Raw genomic sequence first — 22785 nt, forward strand, 5'->3', positions numbered from 1 at the left:
TTGCTGCATATCTGCCATATGAAACACGTGCATGCTGTTTCACTGCATGGGGCTGGTTAGGCTGGCATAACACTTAACTTGTCATTGGAACAGGGTTTATGCCACCACCCAAACCACAGCACATTGCTCCTAATCACAGGACTCAAACAAAGTAAGTTAACTCAAACCAATCATTGAGACTTTACATGCCTATTTTTTGTTCTATAGCAATTATACTAACTTAGCAGCATTCCAACTGCAGTTAGCAAGTACAAGCCAGCTTGCAATTACAAATTTCCACTGAATTGCTCAATCTCTAACTTATTTTCTAAATTAGGGCAAAATTTAAAAGGTCTTCACATTGCAAGAAACAAAAAAGCCAACTAAGCCAACAACGAAAGCCAACTACTCAGCATTTGCAAAGACACATTACATTCTAACTAAAAATTTACCTTGCTAACAGACCTTAACATATAAAGAGATCAAATTTCCAAATCAACATTAAGAATATTAGTGCAAGGAAGTTCTGGAGACAGTGACAACTACAATAACATCCACAGCATTTCCCCCTAGACACACTTACTTGCCAGAAGCCAGTTATCTTTCTCTAATTTCAGTCTCTGTAGAACCCTCTGCACATGCTCCAATTGCTTCTTCTCCTCTTCAAGGAGCTTGTCCTGCAGAGCTGTGCAACGTTCTTTTTCTTTTTTCTTTTTATTTGGAGGCTATAAAATGTCAAGGTAACTCATTTAGTATTATACTAAAACTTGTAAAGACAGAGCAATAAATTCCTCGTAATACTAAAGAATACTTGAAAAACTTTTCATTTCACTCAAAAATGTTCTGTTCTAGTAATCAACTCATTTTATGGACACTGGCTGACTATAGTTAAGAGGGAACAGACAAACAGGTGTCAAGACCTTCTTTCTGGAACTGATTTTCCAGTAATTTTCACTTAGTGGAGTCACTAGTACTTTTCACATGGGAATTATGAAGAAAAGTCAATCCAAATTATGTTAACGTGGCAAATCAGAATGGATGAACCAGGTGACCAAACTTCCCAGATCTAAACAACCTTAATATAATACTTCAGGAAAAGAAACTCTTTCAAGGCTAGACATTTTAAACTGGACCACAGAATTGTATCAACATACCATTTCCTGATTGTCATCTATGGCTTTCATCTGGACTTTAAGTTTATTGACTTCTCTGTCATAGCTGCTGTGTGGCACGGCAAGGTCATACATTGTTAAAGACCAGAATGTAGCATAAAACTGAGGGCTGATGTCATCCCAGACTTTAGGGAGGTGCAGAGAAATCACAGCTTCGTGAACAGGAGCCATCACCAGCTCACATGATGTAATGTATTTGTGAACCTTGTGCTGCTGTTTATTTCCCTTCTCAGCTTTTTTCAGTTCATCATACTTTGACTGTGGATAAAAAAATAAAAGAAATAAAAAACTGTAATCTATATATACAAAAATTAAACTTAACAATATAATTTAACTTTTATCAAAAACCTTTCTATACAACATTTACACATGTGAAATGTCAGTACATAAAGCACTGAAGAACCTCATACAGCATCTTTAGTCTTTATTCATATTGGATGACTTATCTTTCCTCACCGATGCATCTACCTGTTGTTATAGTAATACATTATACTACATCAAGTTAAAACTGCTCTCCATATTGAACTTTTTTAGATGCAAGAACAAATTTATTTCTGACACTTCCCAAGATACCATACCATTTGGCAGCTGCAACACTTTCCTCCAGAGCACACATCCATCTAAAACACCTGCAGAAGAACTCAGACCTTTGAGGAAACAGGGAAGGAGAGAATTCCTACTGATAACCCAAGACAACCAAAGAGGTGACTTCATAAGCTTCAACTTCTGTAAATTGTGTAAAAGTTGATACATGGGCCATATTTTCTAAGAAGATTAAGGACAACCTGTTCCAGCCCACAGCTTCTATTTCTAATTCTACTCCTAAAACTTTACAAGTTTTATTTAGCAAACAAACTTTATTGGAACCTATCACATGTCCTGGTAACGGTACCCGAGCAGCACTACGAGCAAACAAATGGAAGAGTTGTACTCACTGAAATGTGGTGTGCATACATGGGTCTTGAGAGAAAGAATGCAGCATCATGAGGTGTGTGAAACTCATTACAGAGAACATCAATAGAAGGCACTCGCTTAATGTAATCCTCTGTGCTTAGATTGGATGCTAAAAACCCACCAAATTGTACCAGGGTGTCATGGCACTACAAGTGAAAGATACAAAAAGTTAGCAAACATTATTATTTTGTTCAACAATTAAGTTGTGGAGAGCTTCAAACCTCGCTTTTTTTTTTCTTTTTGTTTCTCATTAAGAATGAGAAACACCAAATAATAAAGCAAAAAATTTCTCATGGGGGAAGAACAATAAAATAGAAAACCCCACCGAGAAAAGCCAGCAGAACTCAAGAGTATTCTATTCTACCAGAATGGAATGCAACTGGTTCCTATCGCCTGAGGCAGCAAAAGAATTCTTTAAGAAAAAAAAAAAAGGAAGTTTCACTACCAAAGTAAGATTAGAAAACATGATGGACACTTAAATAAGAATTTAAGTTTTTATGACAAAGGATGCTTTGCTCTTTTACTCAGAAATCACTCGTCAATATAATACACTTTTAATACACCCATATATTTTAATGGAGCAACCCTGCAATTAGTTTTAGAAGTCTTATGTATTTGTTGTACTGGATTCTCATATATAATTTTACACATTTTGCTATTTATGTGCTGAATTCTTAGATACTGTGATGATACACTAGAAGTTAACAAGAAGGAGGGGATCTCATAAATACAGGTGTTTTTACTTGCCTGATCATACAGCTTTCCCACCAGCTTCAGATGTTTTTCCCCTCCTTCTTGAAAGATGACACCATTTCTTTGTTGAGCCATAAGCAGGCACAGTGGGAGGGCAAGATCATGGTCCAATAATGCATCTTTCAATCTCTGAGATGACTTTTTTGTATTCCTGATTTGGCCAAAGTATCCACCCTGCACAGTACAGAAGAAGTTACCCAAGTTGGAACACAGTGCATCACAAATGGAATCTGTGTGTGCTGGCTGCAGAAATACTGATGAATTAACAGCAATAGTGTTTCCTGTCCATCAGTAAAATTCTCTGGATCCTGTACTGCAATGTATGTATAGAAGAATCAGAAACTAACTAGTCTTGCATGCTATTGATTAGTTTTTGCTACTCCCCCCAGCAGGGCTGAGCCAGCAGGACTGCACCACATCCAAGTTCAGTGACTGCTGGAATGCACAGATCTGTCATGCAGCACTCGCTCCTGAATATGCGATTTTGTGAAGCACAGCAACTAAGGTTCACATCTACACTGCCTTGGCTGCCTGTCTCAAGGCCTGTAAGCTCAAAAGAGGGGGCAACTCTGATAAAGCACACACCTTTCTCAGCTATGCTGCCATAGTCTTTAGAAGCACCATTAAAAAGCAACAGTTATTAAATTTAACATAAACGCACCTCAGCTTTCAGTTGTTCTCCACCAGTCATGGCTTCCAATTGTTCCATGGTCATTTCTTCAGTAATTTCTATCCCCGCCATTTTCTGCACTACCTCTTTTAAAATAAGCAAATCAAAGCTGCAAAGAAAACAGAAAAGTGGAGTAAAAACAAGACAATTTGTTTAAGAACTGGAAGCTCTGACATTCAATATATATTACAAAGCAGCACTACAATGCATATAAACAACATTTTCATTCTTTTTTCAAGAAGAAACTGGTATGCCAAGCACAAGGATTTCTTTATTGCAAGTAAAAAGCTAGTACTTAAAAGCAACACTGTCATTCAACAGTTGGATTTCAGAACCCCTTCAGAACAACTTCCTTGTTTTTGAAGATGGTAGTGAATGTGGTGCTATTAACTTTTAAGTATCAGCAAATTAATCATAAAGTTTATTGCTCCGTTTTTTTGTTTTCCATGTTTCAAACTCTATCTATACAGTAATTTCATGATTATGGAATATTTCATATTTTGTTAAGAGTATCTAGAGTAGTACACAGCCTTAGAAATGTTCTGGCAAAGTTAGTCTGGAGAGGTTTCTTGGAAACATGGAAAATATCTTATTTTTACTTGAAACACAGAATATATAAAATACTCCAATAACCATCCTGCCCAGAAACGAGGTTTTACTTCCTGCTCTGAATTCCATAAGGACAATGACTTTTCCTCAACAGAAGTACAGTAAACTGTATCCCAATCACACAAAGCAGCAATGTTTTCCAGTAACTTCTGGAATTTTGTGACTTACTTAGAAAAAGCATTGACCTATGGCTTCCAAAACAAAGTTTCCTCTTTAAATAATTTATAATTTAATCTTTGTTTGCGGTTCCAACCATAAATATGTTTTTTGTCTAGGAGCTGTGCAACACCAGCATAAACTCCAATTCAAATACCTGAACACTGCAGTCCTATGAAACTGGTCATACCAGTAAATCCATTTTATTCTTACCATCCCAAGTACTAAACTGACTTGTTTTACCCAAAATACTTACAGTTGTGATTTTGGGGAAAGACAGTAAACATTACTTACCCTTCCTCTGTAGCTCAATGTGATTGCCATCATCAGAACAAAACAAAGTAGGGACAGAGGAGCATATGAGACTGAATGTCTACATTGCAGTGAAGGGGAAAAAACTACATTTCTCAATGTAACTACCCTAAAATAACATGCTGTGTTATCACCATTGGTAAGCTGCCTTTCAATAACCATATGGGGATTTCTAAGAGAAAAAAGTTGGTACTCACCTATGTGATAAAATTAAGTAAGTAAATGAAACAATAATACTAAGTGATGACAATGGAAAGACAAAAGGAAAACTCAAATTGGAAACCTTGTTTTGAGTTATGACTGACATTGACACATGAAGAAGCAATTAAACTACCACTAAATAAACCGGATAAAGTATTTAAATAATATAAAAATGTTAAGAGCCATCCCTGCAAAGAAGACATTATGAGAAAGGAAAAACAAACTGCAACAGTCACACTGCTTTGTATCATGGATACTTATTTTTTAAATAATGTACAGTAAGTTCTATGATGAAATTACACACTGGTAGGGTTTTTTCCCCCGTTTGGTTAGCTGTTAAGAAAGCTATTAAAAGTGAGTTAAAGATGAAAAATCAGTGCTTCAAGAATGTCACAGCTATATAACTAGAGGAAAAGTAATGTACTAAAGAGTATATAATTTTTTCTGCTATTTAACCTTCCCAGTATTATGAATGCAGTTTACCACTGCTAGAGCAATGACTACATTGAGTGCCTGTGTATCAGCAAAGACCCAAATAACACTTTATAAAAACTGAGTTTATAAGGATCCATTGTGCAATACTTGCCTCTTGCCAGCTTTCAGCTGGTTGGCTACATACTGCAGGAGGCCTGCAAGTTCAATTGGGTATTTTCGGAAAACGGCACCACAAAAGCTTGCCAGACCTAAAGTAAAGAGAAACAGCTGTGACTGCAACTCATTATTAAATAAACATTAACAAAGTGCAAATGGCATCTTAGCAATACATGCATTTCTGGAATACAAAGAAAAAATATTCTTATTGATTAAACTTGCCAGCTCTCCATTTTGTTTAAACTACTAGTCAGTAAGTGCAAGTGAAACAATGATCATAATGATCAATGGTTGAATAGGCCACAGGGAGGCTGAAATATTTTAAACATTATTGTAATAAATAAAACAAAGTATACTAACTCTGCAGCCAGCTTGAGATTGTAGTGTCATCATGCTTCATTCTCTCCTTCTCAGGGTTTGCCAATGCCTCAATGATACAATCTTCAGAGGAGTTAAAGAGTATTTTTCCTCAACTTACAAGCACAAAAGTTACAGAGACTTGTTTTTCTGGCTTTTGTAATACATGAATATGATATATAAGTATAGCAAGCACTAACACAGTTATGGTTTAAAAAAAATAAAGCCATGAAATAGTAACCTAAAAGTAGTATTTACCATACTATTTGCAAGATCACTATGCCTTCAAGAGTTAAAGTAGTAAAAACCAAGAATAAATTTCAATGTGTGAAAGAATAAATAAAGAGGGTCCCATAACCCACTACAAGTCCAAAGGTATTTGCAAATGTCACTAAAATTTCCAGCAAAAAGCAGCAAGAATAGAAAACAGACTATTTACTTACAGGTAACAGATATAATCTGGCTACAACTGCAGCTTTACCAGTAAGTGATGCAGTGATTTACATTAAAGGATACATGCCAAGACATCGTAGTTCAGGGAAGTGAGGTATTTCAGTGAATCAACAACCGGAGTTATCAAGTTATCATATTTTTGTATTTGTGATAAAATCTGCAAGTTACAACAGACATTCAGCTGAACAGGGACAGTATTCCTTATCTTGCACATAATAAAAGCATTTTACAATACTTGTCTTCAAAACCTACACAAAACATGCTTAAAATTAATTTTTCAGAAGGCCCTAAAAAACTGTCAAAGCAAATAGGCAATCTCATTAATCTATCTAGCACCTTAAAGATACCAATGAAACATGTCTCCAACGTGTAAAACCAATTCTGTATAATTTCTCTTTTCAATTATCAGCAAATAAAATAATGAGAACATTTTTCTCCCAATATTTCTTAAGAATCCTAAGCCTTAGCAGCAGGATTTTTTGTTCCTAAATATAGTAATAAATAAAAGATTATTTAAAAAAAACCCACAACCATGATGGCTAGGTCATGAAAGACTGCAAGCAAGCTGTATTAATCAAGTTCTAGTATGAACTCCTTGGTACATGACACACACATGTATATTGCAGCAGTAATTTATTCAAGTACAATCTAAAAACTGGTAAATCAGTACCCTTAGATCACATTTGTGAGTAAGATGGAGGCCCATCAACACATTTTTACACTCCTCAAGCACTCTGTAGCACCAAGTAATCTTAAAAATCCTTCTCAACTTCATAGGTGTATTTCAGACTTCAAAGCTTTAAGTTTTCTTCAAAATGACCCTGATCCATCTCCACCCCACTCATAGACAACTGTCAGAGCAACTTAACCTGAATTCACATTCTGTGTGACCTGATCAGCCATCTCTGTACCTGAGACCCACCTCTGCTATCTCAAATTAAATTTTCTTCTTTCTTCAGTTGGTTATTCAAGAAATGTTTCCATATTTAATATCTTTCTAAGTATTATTAAGTCATATTTAGTATCTCACTATGTGCTCAACGAAAAAATTACTATACTTTAAAATTTGCATCAAAAGTAAAAAAAAAAATTAAATTAGAACTGCAGGTCCCTTCCTGAACTTCAATTATCTGTTGTTAGGATGAAATAGCATTCAAATACATGTAACTACATACATAATCAAATAAAATTGTAGGATTGCTGTGGCTGAGCTTCCCAATTTGTCTTCCAGAGGGTTTCACATTTTCCTTAGTTAAACGCCTGTAAAAGAGAACATGTTTTATTACAAGCTAGAAGAATATTAAAACAACATGTTAGTTTCAGTGAAGAACATGTTTGTTAGTCTCAGAAACTAAATTCTCACTAGCAGACATGTTTTCAAGAAATCTCAGCATAGAAATACTACTCCACTGAGAACTGGAAACTGAGCAATCCTCCAAGATGCAGACAGTACAGTCAATCCAGTTGTCCCAGCGTTACTATGGACCATATTCTAGCTTCAACTTCAAACACTTTGCTTTCAGAAGTTGTCAGTGAAACCTGTACCACATACACCAAACTACCATGTGATGCTGTTAGCTGCTCCTGAAAATTTAATTTAGCCACAGATCAGTCATTTTTTGTTGCATTCTGTTCACTGAGAAACAGTATTTCTTTCTTTGCATTACAGTTCCACAGCATTTCCTATTGGAGATCTGAGCTCAACTTGAAACCTGAATTTGACAGTAAATTATACACACAGCAATCTTCAACAACTGACAGCGCTGTGGTTCACCTGCACAATTGAAATCCATCGTACAGGGGAAGGGGGGAAGGGTTTATGGTGTATGCAGCAAGTCAGAGGGGAATCAAAACAATCGTTCCTAGCTTTCATAGCTCTGAGTCCAAAGTTTTTTATCCAGAAACAATTACTGTCTTGCCTATATGGGAAGGTTCTGATTATCCACATTGTAACACCACACCACATTTGCTTTTGGCAAATGGAGAACCTAATTCCCTGACAGTGACATCAAATGTGAGGTAAATCTGAAATTGCTGTGAGCCCACTTGAGGATGAGAATAAATCATTCTGTTCAACTTACTGCCATACATTCAAATCTACAGAAAACATGACAAGATTCTTGAGCTCTTTGGAAGAGAGTCTCCACACTTAGAGAAAACATGTAGCACTCGGACATTTCCATAAGCAAAGCAATTTGTTGAACACCTTACCCATGGAAAAGGTTGTAAATCATTTAATGGGACATTTTTCGGAGATTAAATACCCTTGTTGCTGACAAATTTGTCTGTATCCTTATTTGATGGTTTTTAACCACAATACATTAAATACTTTGTGAACAAGAACTATTGGGGAAATTACTAAGTCATTAGACAGGGAATGTATTTGTCAAGCTTTTTTTCTTCAGCTGGTGATATGCAATACAGTGTACTACAGTTCATAATTATTTATGGGAATAGACTACTTACTTCATGATGTATTTGGCTCGGTCTATGGTTTGAGCTTTAACTTTCACAAGAAGTGGGTGACTATTGTATGTTTCATTCTTCCACTGCCCATAGAGACGGTACCTGGCAAAATTATACAGGAAAAGGAAGTTCAGTACTGACAATTCAACAGCCCATTCCAAAGGATGGAAACAAATCCTTCTACTCACCGGTACTGGTATGGAAAGGTTTTGAACATTCCCCATAATTCCTCAGACATGCATGCATTGCAGTCCATCAAGGAAAGAGATGGAAGCAAGACTTGATCAGTAATACTCAACAAACAGCTGAACAGTGTCTCCTGAGATAAAGACAAAACCCAAGGGTAACCATCAGGAAGTGCCTCAGAAGCAATGTTATACGTGCAATGCGCAGATGCACAGATGGAACATTTGATTAGATTGATAAAAAAACAAGTACACCAAAAGATTAAGACCTCCAAAACAAAGCAAAAATTTAAATAGGACCTAGAAGTATCTCCCATCATAATCATTTAGTAAATAATTTATGGACTATATATACTGCCAATATTTTATCTGCCAATATAAGATACTAGAACAAAGCTGCTGAGATCTTCAGAAGGTTGCACTCATTTTCGAATCAAACATACCATTAAAAAATTGATATTTTGTGGACTTGCATGAAGTGCAACACAGGAAAAAACATATTTTGGCAATTGCTTTCAATTATTAAGGTATTCCTCGTCATTACTTCCATTTTCAAAATTTCAGATAAAAACCTGAAAGCGTTATGCATGTTCCCAAGACACAGTACCAATTTCCATGTTTTCAGTATCCTATCCTTGCCCTTTCTTAAACATTTCTCTTTTCCACTGAGCTATTTTAGAGTAACTATAGCAGCAATGAAAAGAAAGCCAGAACAAAATGCAAAACCCAAAAGAGATTTTCTCTACAATGATTCAGGAAATCAGGGTAAGTGAGAAAGAGGAACAAGTAACAATGAAAATTGCAAAAACTTCATACTGAAAACTCACTTGTTGAGTTAAAAAAAAAAAACCTACTTGTTTTTTGTGTTAGAATTCAACTGGACACTTAGATTTCATTCTGAACAATCTTGATAATAAATTAGAAAATTTCAAAGTAAATAAATTAAGCAATTAAAAAAAACCCAGAACACTGTACTAATAAACACCTCCCCTACTTCCAATTTGTCTTTTCTCTGTGCTTTTCCCCACCATTAAGTGTATTTATAGAATAAATAGCTGGAGGATTTCCAGCTGATTCCAAGCACATAAGAAGTAAAATGCACATTTGCTCACAATTAAAATCTTGCATAAAAACACCTTCTTCCAAAATAAACTCACCATTTTCTCTTTATCTTCCTGTTTGCTTCCATCAGACTGAAACTATAACAAAGACAACCATGTTAATTGTAGCACAGTTAATGTAACAGTTACAGTTTCAGAACAGGGCTATCTCAGCAAAAGCATAAACCTGAAGGGCCAAGCATTTCTTAAATGTTTAATTTGCCACATCTGTCAGCATTAAAATATTTTTAAACAGAAATTCAAATGCATGGATGAAATGCATTCCTTACATTTGGAGGGGCTTTGTACAATTTTGTGCAAAAAGAAGTAATAACTAAAGCTACAAGGGAACTTGGTACTACATACAAAATATTGAATTTTCTTACTGGAGAGAAAAAAAAATGCCTAAGCATTCACCTTCTACCTAAAAAATTTCAGGACTTCCAATGCAATTTCCAACAGCCATAGATTATTGCCCCATCTTTCTCTCTCAGTAACACCCTCTTAAGCTTTTAGTCTTCCTTATTAAATTTCTTTTTCTCTCTGCTTGCTCCACTCACCATGAAAAGCATATTAAGCTATCACACCAGTAAGTGCACAATTATTTTAAAGGTACACTTTAGCATGAAAGCTGCAATGCAATGTTAGTAGTCTAACTTTTAAACTACTGTATGGGTTAACTTAGAGTCAAATTGCCTTCAATTATAAGTATTTCTACTGTGTGTTAAATGTAGTTTCACAACTAGAACATGCTGATGGCAACAATGCATTAAAAATAACTTTCCCTATGTTACCTTAACCACTCTGTCACTGACGAATTTCTTCACAGTTCCAACCTAGAGCAAATAGCTAAAATGTTGCTCATTCTTGCGAGAAACACATTAAACTTATATAAAAGTATATTTACAGTAAACCTGCACAAGAGTTTCCTGTAACCAAGTAATCTCCATTCCACTGTACATATCCACAGAAACAAGGGCTTTCTCACAAACCTTCAATATTCGAATTACAAAGTAGTCCTAATAGTCTGCTGACAGCAATAAAATGCATTAGTCCCTTAAAATTATAACTTCCAAATTAACTACACTGTCAGTGCAACATAGCTATCACTGAAGTGATATCAGTCTTCTCACTGACCAGCAAGAAATGAGCATGCTGTAAAGTTAGAGTATTTATCATTGGGAAATCTTACCAGTCTGGATGAGAAAATGCCAAGAAATTATACAGAGATATGGAAGTAGGGAAAGTTTCCATGATTTTATTATAAAGACTACATGACACCCAAAGTTACTGTAGGTCTCTCACCCTATCACTGCATCTTGGAACCTAACAAGAATAAATTCTCCTGACAATTTTTTGAACAAAAAGATCTTCAATCCAAAGAATTATCTATGTTCTTAGCTCTGCATCATCAGTTACAGCTGTACATGAAAGCTACCCCTCAGGCAGTATATAAATTATGAGCATTCCAATATTTATTAGTTGCAGTTGAAATAAAAATACTTTTAAGAAAAAAAAAAAAGGTATAGAACTGAAAACTTCCCCTCCAGTACCATTTAGATCAATCAACCTCTCCAATTTTCTGTCCTAAGTTAAAATAAAATGCTGGGTAATAAAACCCATGACTTTTAAGTTTTGGGGAAGTGGACTGGTCATTCATTGATAATAGTAATTCAAAAAATATTTATTCTAAAGTTTCTCTGAGCCGTTTAAAAAAAAAAATTAAACCCCCCTATTGTTGACTTGAGAATAAACCAGAAACTGCTAGTTAAATAGCAAATTGCCAGAAAAGTAGCAAAAGAAATCATTAGCCTCAATCTGAACTACCAAGTACATTTTAAGGGAGTTCAGAATATAAATTCAATTTGCAGCCTTTTAAAACAGGTCATACTGCCAATCCTTCAATAGACACATGGTAAAGATAAGGTCAAAAGACAGTAACCCATCTCAAGAGATTAGTTTATTTCTGAAGTTGGCAACTTGAAGTGGCTTCCACATCGAACTCATCCTTAGCAGCATCTAAAGATTTGTCACTGACACAAGATCAATAGCAGCAGCATTTTAACTAGGCAGAACAGGGGGGAGAAAAAAAAACACGGAGTAAAAGGATGCAACATCCCCTGCCTCCCAAGAAACCTAACAGCTAGAACAGAAAGCTGAAATTATTTGCACTCCACATGTATTAGGTTATCAATCTTCATTGACTACATTGTTGCTGTAATAATGTAGAAGGTCCCAGGCAGTCAGTACCATATGTCTGCTGAGTTTTTAATTATACACACACAGACAATATTTTAAAATATTAATACCAAAATGAGAAATTAGGTATCACTGAAAATCCCCAGTTATAAACCTAAAGTGCCTAAAGTTGTTCATAAAGATGTCTCTAGATCATACAATTTATCAAAAGTTAAAATAAGATTCTCCAAGTTTGTCCTTAGACAAAATTTTGTTTCAGCATTTGAGTATCACACAATTAGCAAGACAAAAATTTTTTGACATCAGAATAATTGGTATTTTTCATGTTTTCACCAGCTGTTGTCTCATACCAACCTCCTTCATAAATGCTTTTCCAAGACGTACTACTTTTGCAAATAAAATGGGATCGTGGGACAGATGAGGACCAAGGTAACAAAGCATGTTGAACACTTCCTTTCTCAATTCCTCAAAGCTCTCTGCTTGTTTTGGTGCTCTCTTGTTTGGCAAAGAGGAAATTGGTGACCCTTTAGCTCCTTTAGGTACACCAACTCTGAAAAATAAAATGTGCAGCATTTCACATGAAACAGAAGTGCAAATTTTAGAAATGCATCCATAATGAAGCTTATTAGTGAATTCACACTGTAAAGCAATTGTTTTTCCCCTGTGTAGCAGCAGAATTGTGGCTGGTACTTTACCTGCGGTACAGAGGCTCAACTGTCACGTGGACGAGCTGGCAAAGCGCGATCGCAATCGGCTTGTGCGAAGTAGCGTAGAACGGAGGCATCTGATCCATAATACTTTGTGAATGGTGCCAATCACCAATTTTTAATAAGGCTTCCAATAAGCCAAGTTTCTGATTATCAGGAGGCTGCAAGATAATAAAGAAAAAGTATGTTCATAAAGTCTCCTTAATACTTCTCCTTAAGCAGCAATCCACAGCTAGAGAAAAAGCCTTGTATATCAACTGTGTAATAAAAACATACACAACATAAAACTTAGCTAGACATTTAGACAAAAAGCAAACTTCAAAAGAAATTATAAACCAGTCCACATAGAATTTAACATCTGGACCAAAGAAAAAGTTAAAAATAGAACAGAAATTTATTAAGTTGTCTGATTTATGTCTGATCACATACTTTTCAAACTGTCACAATCTATTGCAGCTTATTACCTTAAAGGACATTTTAAGAAGAATGCAAGCACTTAAGAATCATTTATGCTGTGTGTTTTTCTGGGTCTAAAAGCACAAACTTCTCTTGCAAAAGCAGATTAGAATAAAATAAAAGCTAAGCCACATTCAAACCCTTTCTCCATCTTAATCTGCCTGTACCATAAGTTTCACATTAGCATCTATTCTAGGAGACTCTAGACTTAAGTGCAAGTCTACACAGAGTTTCCCTTTGCAATACAGCTTAAGAGGAAATTGGACTCTAAAATTAAGGTCATGCCCTGAAGCATTTTTTCAGGGGCACAGTACTGATATATTTTATTGTTATAAATTGGTTTTCCCTTGCCTCCAAGGTAAAAGTCTATTCTTAAGTGACTAACAGTAAGGAACACTAGCTGTAAGTAACTACAAGGCTAAGATGACACCCAGGGAAGCAAGACTATCAGTCTAGGACAAAATGTGTTTATTATTTTAAAGGAAAATATAATTTTATTTAAACCACACAAGCAGAGAAGGCTGACTGATAAGAACAATAATTAATTACAAAACAGACCCTCCTGTGGTTCTACAATTTGCCTGGCTTTTTTAGTGTTTTTTTTTTTTTTCCTTTTAAAACTTTAACACTGGCAAATATTTTTCTGATAGTTTTGAAAATAGAAACCAGCATAGCACATGCTAACATGCAGAGGAAAGCTTCAGAGCAAAACAAAATTATAAGGTCTCTATTCATGCTGAACTTATGGAGCTCACACACTGCTTGACTTTTGTGTAATCGAGTTCTGACATGAGCTCTCCAAAAGCCAAGACACGCCTGGCACAGAGGGGTCAGTCTGGAACTGCTGTCAGACCCATTCTTGCTGCCCACGCTCTGACCTGTCCAGATCTCCTATCACACAGTTATGGCAAATGCATCTTAAAGGGAAAAAGTAGGTAGCACATTTGTCAAGACTAAATTATTCATATTGGAGTCCTGAGATAATAATGAATTTTAACCACACAAAATAAGCACTTTGAGGATTTAAAAGAAAAGTCAGGTCAGTAATTGTTAAACACTGCTTTCCTTATGCAGGCATTTATTCCATGATACTGTATCAAAAGTAGTACATTAACATGACATGCTGGATACAATGTACCTAGACTGTCAACAGCTTTCACATGCAGTTACTCCCCTACCTGCTATGAAGTGCACAGCTAAGCACATACAAAAACACTTTTAACACAGAAACAAGCTTTTCAAGAAACAGCACTTATTGCATAACAGTGTGTGCAGGCACAGAAATTGGTTTTTGTTAAGTACAGTTCTTAATCTTCCCATCACACAGGCTCAGACTTTGTCATTTTAATCCTTCAGAAAAATGCTGCAGTTTCTGCTAGAGCTTAAAATTCCCAAGTTCTTAATTCTAAATCTTAGCCATAAAAACTGTCTTAAGTCCTCTGACATTATTTGAAATGCATACACTCCCCATGTCCCATCAAGAGTTTATTTTTCTATCAGAACAGGGTGACAAGCACACTTCAAAAAATTCTGGGCAGCCCCATCTGACTGCAGAGAAGGTGGACCAAAACAAAAGGGACAGAAATTTCAAGCGAGTGAAAATAGGTTTACGCAGCAGCTGTGGCTGCAATTGAGAGCCAGAGGGCAGTGACTGTATCAGATGCCTGAGGGAAGAAAATGGAATTAGATTTTTTTAAGCCAAGGAAGAAAAATGAAAAGAGGAAGGAAGGTCAGAGATTAACAGAAGCAAGGTGGAAGTAGAAGAAGTAGAAATAGGTAGACAAACCGGATTGATAAGGAACCCAAGAAGATACAGAAAATAAGAACAGAAACTGTCATGACTGATGGGTCCCTCCCCCCACTCCAGCATGCCACTTAAAAAAGCAAATATCAAGCATTTCTTCTTCTTTTTTGTTTTAAATAAGGCATTTAAGAAGTACTTAAGCACTCAGATGAAGCTGACAACAGAATGGCCCCTAAGAGATTGAATAATTTTGTTTCTAAAGTAAAGCTTGGACACACTAAAACAAATTAGACCTAGGCCAACATGAATATGATATAGTAGAAACTTAAATGAAGAGTATAAATTTATGCATATGGAGATACAGGTTTAAAGGGAGCACAGTGAACAGTTACAACTAAAAATCTTCAATTATAAGCTTTTTCTACAATGCAGGATAATTATAACATTCCTAAGTCTGGCAATTCTTTTATGTCCCAATTCTTGAGAGAAATAAGGAATAAACTCTTATTCATGTCTTTATTTTTATGAAATCAGCTAGGATTATACTATCATGAACCCTAGCAGTGCAGTTGTTAAATGTTGTGAAGTGTATCAATGCTGGACACTCTTAGTGGCGCCAATACAACAAAAAGTGGGAAGAAATCAACTAGCCATTGAACCAAGGATATTTTATGTACAGAAATCCAGAACAAATGCCAAACCATGCATTTTTGCACATTCAATATAACAGAAGTGCAGTTGGAAGACAAATACAAGCCATGCAAAAAGTACATAACTGTTTTTCAAATAAATACAAGCATGTTTTTATAACAATTGTTTTGTTTAATGTAATTTAAATAATTTTACTGAAAAGAAAGCTACTCAGTCACACCTTTTCAGTTTTCTCCTCCTCTTTTTCCTTTTCTTTCTCCTTTTCCTCAGTCTTTTCAGATGATAAGACGACCATTGTAAGTTTTCTGACAATTTGTTTAGCTTCCACTATCTCTCGCTTGTGCTCCTCAATGATGGCATTATCCCCTGGTAGAAGCTGAAAAAACAGAACATTATATCTGAAAATTGAAGTGACCAACTGCTACTGTGGATCACCAGAGCCTGGAGAAGAACTTTGTCCTTTCTTGTTACTAATCAGACAGTCTTTCAGGGAATCAGCTCCTTTTCCTTGCTACCACCATCCCCAACAGGGAATTACACTAATAACAGACTACTCTGAAATCAAGGACTCATGAGAAATAATATCACTCTACTTCTTCACAATCATTCATTGTCTGAGCCCCCTTGCCCTCTCATTTACTATTCACCTTTAGCTTTATGGTGACAATTACACACATACTCCATGGTAACACAACTCAGTGCCTTTAATCCAAGTGAATATTCAAAATATTGCTCATCTATAACAGGAAGAAAAATTTAATCACCATGGAAAAACAGCTAATCTACTTAGCCACACATTTTGATTGCGCCTTTATTTTAAAGAAATACCATTTAAAGCTTAGCAAATTTTTTATTTATGAGCAATGTGGGTTAAACACATGTAACATCTGTTCTTTAAAAACCATCTTAGATAAAAGATAAAAGTACCTAGTATTAAAAACCTCAGCATAGTCTCGTACTTGAGAATAATCAGGGTGAGGAATATAAACCTACACTCAGAAATTAAGGTTTTTTTTCTTACAAACTTCAATTTAGCTCCTGAAACCAAGATCACACTTTCCTTGCAAGTAAGTAATCAAAACTTACTGCAGTCATGACCTCTTTGATACAGTCATCTTGTCTTCTACTGTTTTTAACGAGACAAAATTTTTATTGGTTTTTCTTTGCCCAAACTGATTATAGAAGGAGGAAAGAATTCCTCCATATCACAAATTTGGGGAAGAACAAATCCCACTTGGAAAGGTAAAAGTTTTAAGGATCTGCATTTTTCTCATTTGAAAACACAGGAAACCTACTAAACTTCACCAAGAAGCACCTAGAGTGGAATTTCAATGGGTAAATTGCATCTCCAAGATGCCATACATTCTATATGGCTGTGTGTATACACACACTGAGAACAGTTTTTACAGGCTTGGAAGGGCAGGGAGGGCAGGGGTGGGGAGAACATTCTTAATATGAGCGATAATCCTAGCAGTGCTCTTGTATGGGAGCCACACTATGAACACCCCTTCAGACTCAACACCTACATGCTAATTATTTTACAGAAATTTTTATGCAAGTTAAATTAAGCCTGAACTGAAAAGAGATTTAAAAAAATATATACCATTCCAAATATGCAAAAGCCAGAGAGACTGGCAGAGAGATTCTGGAATGAGACTGAGAATCACCATCACGTAGGTGAAGGGTGCAAATGACTGCAGGGACCCTCGAGCTGTGAGACTGACAGAAAACACACCCATATATGCACAAGCCTGAGCTGAGATTGCACAGGCAACTGTAACCCCAACTGTGAGGATGTGTCGTAAGCTTACAAACTTTCTTTAAAAAACAAGCATTATCATCACACATACCTCAGTCCACACCAATTATCTGAGACATGCACTCCTACTCTTGCTCCACCCAGCACATTTTCAGCCAAAATACTCCTATGAAGCCACAGACAGTTATTGACAAGTCAATATTGATGAGACTGTCACTAAGGCTATGAAATGCCACACAAATTAATGGCAGGACTAGCTTCCAAACCTTCCACAAATATAACTAGAACTCTTTCCTTGATTTCAGTGGAAAAGCTGAGTCTTAAAATTTCTTAGGACTATCCATGGATATTCTGAAATTAAAAATTCTTGTATAATGCAAAATTAATCTGATAACTACAACATTCTATTAACCATTCATCAAACTGGAATGTTGGTTGGTTGATAAGACTGTCAGACTGCAGAGAATAAGTCTCTGACTGTATCTGAACATGTAAGTCCACATCCTTCCTTCAACCTAACAAATGGTCAGAATTCTTGTAGAGAATGAGAGGCCTACTCAGGAACATGCAAGCATTTTAAAAAAACAACCCTACTATTAAACTAAAAGAATGTTTGGAGCTAATTGTCCTACCACTTTTCTCCAAAACTGAGCTTGTAAAGCAAAACACAAAGGGTCTAGCTCTTAAGGAAGGTTACTTGGGTATTTACCTCCAACTTCCTACTCTGCCAGAAGATAAACAATCTGGAGGATGTTACACAGATAATTCAAATAAAGTTTATCAGCATTCATATTTCAATGTGTGCTTATTTGAATACATGGCATTAAGAAAGCGCTGAAAATTTTAAGTCATTAAATACTGTACACCTACAGGTATTACACAGAATATCATGAATCTGAAAATTTAGAAATAGGGTAAAGCATCTGATTTTCTTTTTTTTAAATGTCCTTAGATTTGGCATCTAGCAGAGTAGTACTGTCACTTACATGAACATAAAGATCTTCCAAATCTATGAGATTATGTTGCAAAAGGACAGCAGCAACTCTGTATAGGGAGGAAGGGGTCTCACCACTTGGATCCTGAAATGGACAACATTGGAAATTTAAGAAAAAAGCAATCAGACCACAGCAGAAGGTTATGGAACAGGAACCACTCAATTCCTGTTCAAATTAAATATATTAACCCACAGTTCTCCTTGTTATCATGTTATTTAACTGCTATTACTCCCAAGTCACTAGATTTAACTGCAATACACATTCAGTATTTTCAGAAACAAAAACTTTAAACTGTCTTCACACCCTATGGTGCTTGTATGCAATTCCTAGCTGTATATTTAAAAAAAACCCCCTTGAGTATATTATCTAATATCAACCATGACTCTCCTGCAAACATGTTCCTCACTCCTTGGGAGGGATAAGTCTTGTTTATAATGTACAGTCTCTTTGTTCATGCCAGTCCTTACATGACTCTACAAGATCAAGTAGAAGGTACCAAGATTATTTTTCAGCTCTCTTAAGAGAACATTAAGCATTCTCCTGCAAAATACAGTAAGAGACTCTCACTCAAATAATGAAATTATTGCTTTTAATACCAGAATTTTACAACTTAAAAATTAATTTCTATGGAAAAAAAAAAACAAAAACCAAGCCAAAAACCAAACTAACAAAAACCTGCAGAAAATCTATTATTACCAACTGCAGTTCAACCACCAACCATGAAACCCAAAAATTAAGAGCAGAAATACATTACCTGATAAAATTTGAATTTGAATCCAAGGATATGGCACAGAGTTTGAGGTTCACACATGTACATGTAAGACTCTATCAGTGGTACAAAGAAATCATCATACTCAGGCCTGCACTCATAGACTTCTAGGATAATATCCAAAACTCTGTTAGGATCAAGATTGAAACATCCTAGTGGAGAAGGATAGAACAGAAAAGTTTAACATTGCTAATTTTCATCTTCATTCTGTTTCTAGAACACAAATGCATTAACTTTTAAAATTAATTCTTTTCAGTTAAACTTGAGCCTGATTTATCAATAGCAAAATAATCTGGATAAATACAGCACCGATCCTTTTGACTTGTTGAATACTGAACTAGGCAAAAACACTAAAAAGGACTTCCAACCCAGATTACAGCAAAAGTAGAAATTAACACCTAAAAGGGAACATTTAATAATTAATAACCTGACCTTGCCAGCACCACAGGGCCAGCAAAAGGCAAGGGCTGCTGCTTCTTCCCTTGTGCTGCCACACATATTCATTCAGTCACAGATCATTCAGATCAGCCAGCTAGTAATTATTTTACACCCCAAAAACTGTTCCGGTTTGAGCTAGACCCTGATCCTCCTGTTGGTACTGCCCTGTCAATTCAGCATTATTGCCAGCAGAAGAGAGAACAGTTTCTTTATTTGAAGGGGAGCAAAAGCAAAGATACAGATCAGGTCAGTTAATGCTGAAATCATACCTGTATTTTACTACAGAAACTTTTCCACCAAAATTCCAGGAGACATACTTGAGGCAGAAATACTACTTTTATTCAAAAAATCCACACCTAGAGGTTTTCTTCATTGTGCCATGACATGTTTTATCCAGGCACATTCACTATGCAGATATATAACTGCATCAGTCTTTCCTTCCCAAAAGCCATTTCCATTAACACTAGAACCTACTGCAATTTAAAAGAATTGACACATTGTAGGAAGTCTATTTGCAATTCCTAAAATTCCAGAAATAAAAATGTTTTATCACAAAATTCCTCAAACTGAGAGTATTTTTTCACTGTAATAACTAGCAAAACCATCCTATTCTCCTCATCCCTCCCAAAGTAAGTATTATTGTTACATGCATTTGACACTCAGGCAAAACACTTTGATAAATGAAAAATTATTTTTTGTATAAAATGGCAGTATAGCCTTTTGCCCATTACTGCACTGGCACCATATGAGACAGGCACTGGTGCAAACATCAATATATTGTACAGAACTCTTTATTCAAAAAGAAAGTGTAAAACAAGGGTAATTACAGGTATTTCCTGTTTTTAACATTTTGCACTTTGACTGTGAGATTCTCATCATGACTCAACTTAGAAACATGGAAAAATCACTAAAAGAACTAGATAAAGGAAGAACATTTGCTACTTCTCATTGGTCTTCACAAGGAATCACTCATTCAACATCTTCAAGAACAAAAGAATGTTCATTCATTGAACTGATACATTCAGTAGCAAAAAGCATTACTTAGTTATGCTTTAGTCTGCCTGCTGAGACGACAAGCACATCTTCAAAAGATGTCAAAAATCACAGTATGCATATCTGAGGCTACACCCTAAATTCAGTATCTAAGGTTAAGTTTCCACAGAAACTTCAAGAACTTCAAGAAACTTCAGAACTTCAAGACCCTATAATTCTATCCAAGGTGATCGATCTACTCTCTGTAGTCATAAGGTCATACAGGAAAACCAATGCCCATATTCTTTCAATAAATTCCTTACCTATTAAAGATTTGATATTTTCAAGGATTAAATCACTAGTGATATTTCCAGATAAGTCTTGACCCAGTTCCGCAATGAGCTTTGCATAACCTTCATTCTCCTCTCTTAGCAAATTAAACTTCTGTTGCTTATAACTGCAAATGAACAGAAATTAAATACTGTTGTGTAACATGCATCCAGTGAAGCTTATTTATGCTCTTAGTAATTTGCTATACTAAAAAATGCTAATTTTGAATATATTTTTAACAACTTGTCATTTACCTGAGCTATTGCAAAAACTATTAAATGCAGTAAATGAACACCTGCAGGGTAGCAAGCACTCTCCAAACAAATCCAGCTCTTCTTTCATTTCAAATGCAGACCATTAAAAAGATTAGACTTACACTTAACAGGAAAGCTTGTTCTACACACTACTCTGCAGAACTGCTCTGTGGCAGTCCGTCCTTAACCTATTCTTGTTTCAAGTGATGTTCTTTGAGACTGAAACACTGGAGGCAGAGACAGAAACCAAACATACACCAAAAAAGGATAACCTCTGTTGCCCAATCTAAAATAACAGTATTTGCCTAGTTATGAAAACAAAACCTATTCTTAACTGATGCAAGAGCAATAATTAGTTTTCTTATACTTTGTAAATTCACATATCACAAATAAATTCTAATTAATGTGCATATATAGAATCCCTGTAGCAAAAGCCATAACTAACATGGGAAAGATTGCATACTTCTCAAGAGTTTGAAAACTAAAGACTAACGAAATTCTTTTGTCAATGGCAAGTCAAAGTGCAACAAAACATATTTCCCAAAGAAAACTGAGTATCTTCAAAGAAACACTGCACTTGGTAGAAAACATTGTTACCAGACTAATCATCATTGTCCCTCCCCACCCACTCCCCAAACAACCCTTGCCCCAAAACTTACAATAGTTTTGTCTTTATTTTAACAGATTTTTGATTGAACTGTTGAGACTGCTTGATGAGTCCCAGTGATTCCAGCGTCTCTGGATCTAAACGCTCCTTTAGGACAGTGTCAGATACAAGATACTAAAAAACACCAAAAACATACACCAGATTTGTCAATTACAAAGACCTAGAAACCACACAATTACTTTATGTTACATGTGCATTCTGACTACAACAGGAAAAAGTCTACATTTTGCTTCAAACACAGAAGCAGACAAAACTGAGACACTATTAACTGAAACTGGAATTTTACAGTGGTAAATTTTATATACAAGAGCACCTTGAAGAAACAAGCCTTAGGCTAATTGCCGGTTACCAAGTATACATTGCATAGCACCCAGGGACATTACTACCAAGAACTGCATATTTACAAAGCATACTCTCATTCTGGGAACGAAGTCTTGTCTTCATATTCAGAACTTTCCTACAAATCAAGCTTATTCCATGCATTTGTGAATGCTACTTCTAAAGACAAGAGGAGGCTGCATAAAGAAGTGCACCTCAAAGCATACTTCAGAAGTAAAGTTTCAGTTGAACTTGCAGGCGGAAAATTTTAAGTTACCTCAAAACTCTTTAAAGATCTCAAAGGAGAGCTGTACTATATTCTTCTATCATAACACTTTGGAGATGAATTTTTTAATTATTTGGGCATTTGAAAAACACTCTTATAGTCTTTTCCAGAGAAAAAAAAAGAAAAAGCAAGCTTCAACGCTCTTATTTTTCTTGTCATATTTTGACATGCAATTTTGTCAAAAGACTTCCTAGGTGCCACTTACCAAACAGGCCAATACCAGTTGTGTAAAATGATCCCTCTTATTTTTTTCTTCTAAACAACTTGTTTCAATATCTACAA

General features: G+C 35.6%; 1 protein-coding gene across 4 annotated transcripts in view; it reads right to left on the reverse strand.

Moving 5' to 3' along the window:
- Positions 1 to 22785, reverse strand: part of THOC2 (THO complex subunit 2) — a 50415-nt gene that overhangs the window by 17174 nt on the left and 10456 nt on the right. For 2 of the 4 annotated variants that reach the window (XM_069015332.1, XM_069015331.1), the window contains exons 5-25: positions 22709 to 22779; positions 21892 to 22013; positions 20972 to 21105; positions 19224 to 19390; positions 18461 to 18553; positions 15936 to 16091; positions 12853 to 13025; positions 12512 to 12707; positions 10753 to 10794; positions 10016 to 10057; positions 8862 to 8992; positions 8674 to 8775; positions 7383 to 7467; positions 6271 to 6364; positions 5758 to 5838; positions 5393 to 5489; positions 3520 to 3637; positions 2853 to 3032; positions 2087 to 2251; positions 1134 to 1409; positions 563 to 704 (exon numbers count right to left, since the gene is read on the reverse strand). In XM_069015332.1, the coding sequence (XP_068871433.1) occupies positions 563 to 704; positions 1134 to 1409; positions 2087 to 2251; positions 2853 to 3032; positions 3520 to 3637; positions 5393 to 5489; positions 5758 to 5838; positions 6271 to 6364; positions 7383 to 7467; positions 8674 to 8775; positions 8862 to 8992; positions 10016 to 10057; positions 10753 to 10794; positions 12512 to 12707; positions 12853 to 13025; positions 15936 to 16091; positions 18461 to 18553; positions 19224 to 19390; positions 20972 to 21105; positions 21892 to 22013; positions 22709 to 22779 (2667 nt within the window). The remainder of the gene's footprint in view (positions 1 to 562; positions 705 to 1133; positions 1410 to 2086; positions 2252 to 2852; positions 3033 to 3519; positions 3638 to 5392; positions 5490 to 5757; positions 5839 to 6270; positions 6365 to 7382; positions 7468 to 8673; positions 8776 to 8861; positions 8993 to 10015; positions 10058 to 10752; positions 10795 to 12511; positions 12708 to 12852; positions 13026 to 15935; positions 16092 to 18460; positions 18554 to 19223; positions 19391 to 20971; positions 21106 to 21891; positions 22014 to 22708; positions 22780 to 22785) is intronic. The other 2 variants (XM_069015334.1, XM_069015333.1) reach the window with 1 other exon arrangement.

Source organism: Aphelocoma coerulescens, chromosome 4A (assembly GCF_041296385.1).
Source record: "Aphelocoma coerulescens isolate FSJ_1873_10779 chromosome 4A, UR_Acoe_1.0, whole genome shotgun sequence".
Classification (NCBI taxonomy): Eukaryota; Metazoa; Chordata; class Aves; order Passeriformes; family Corvidae; genus Aphelocoma; species Aphelocoma coerulescens.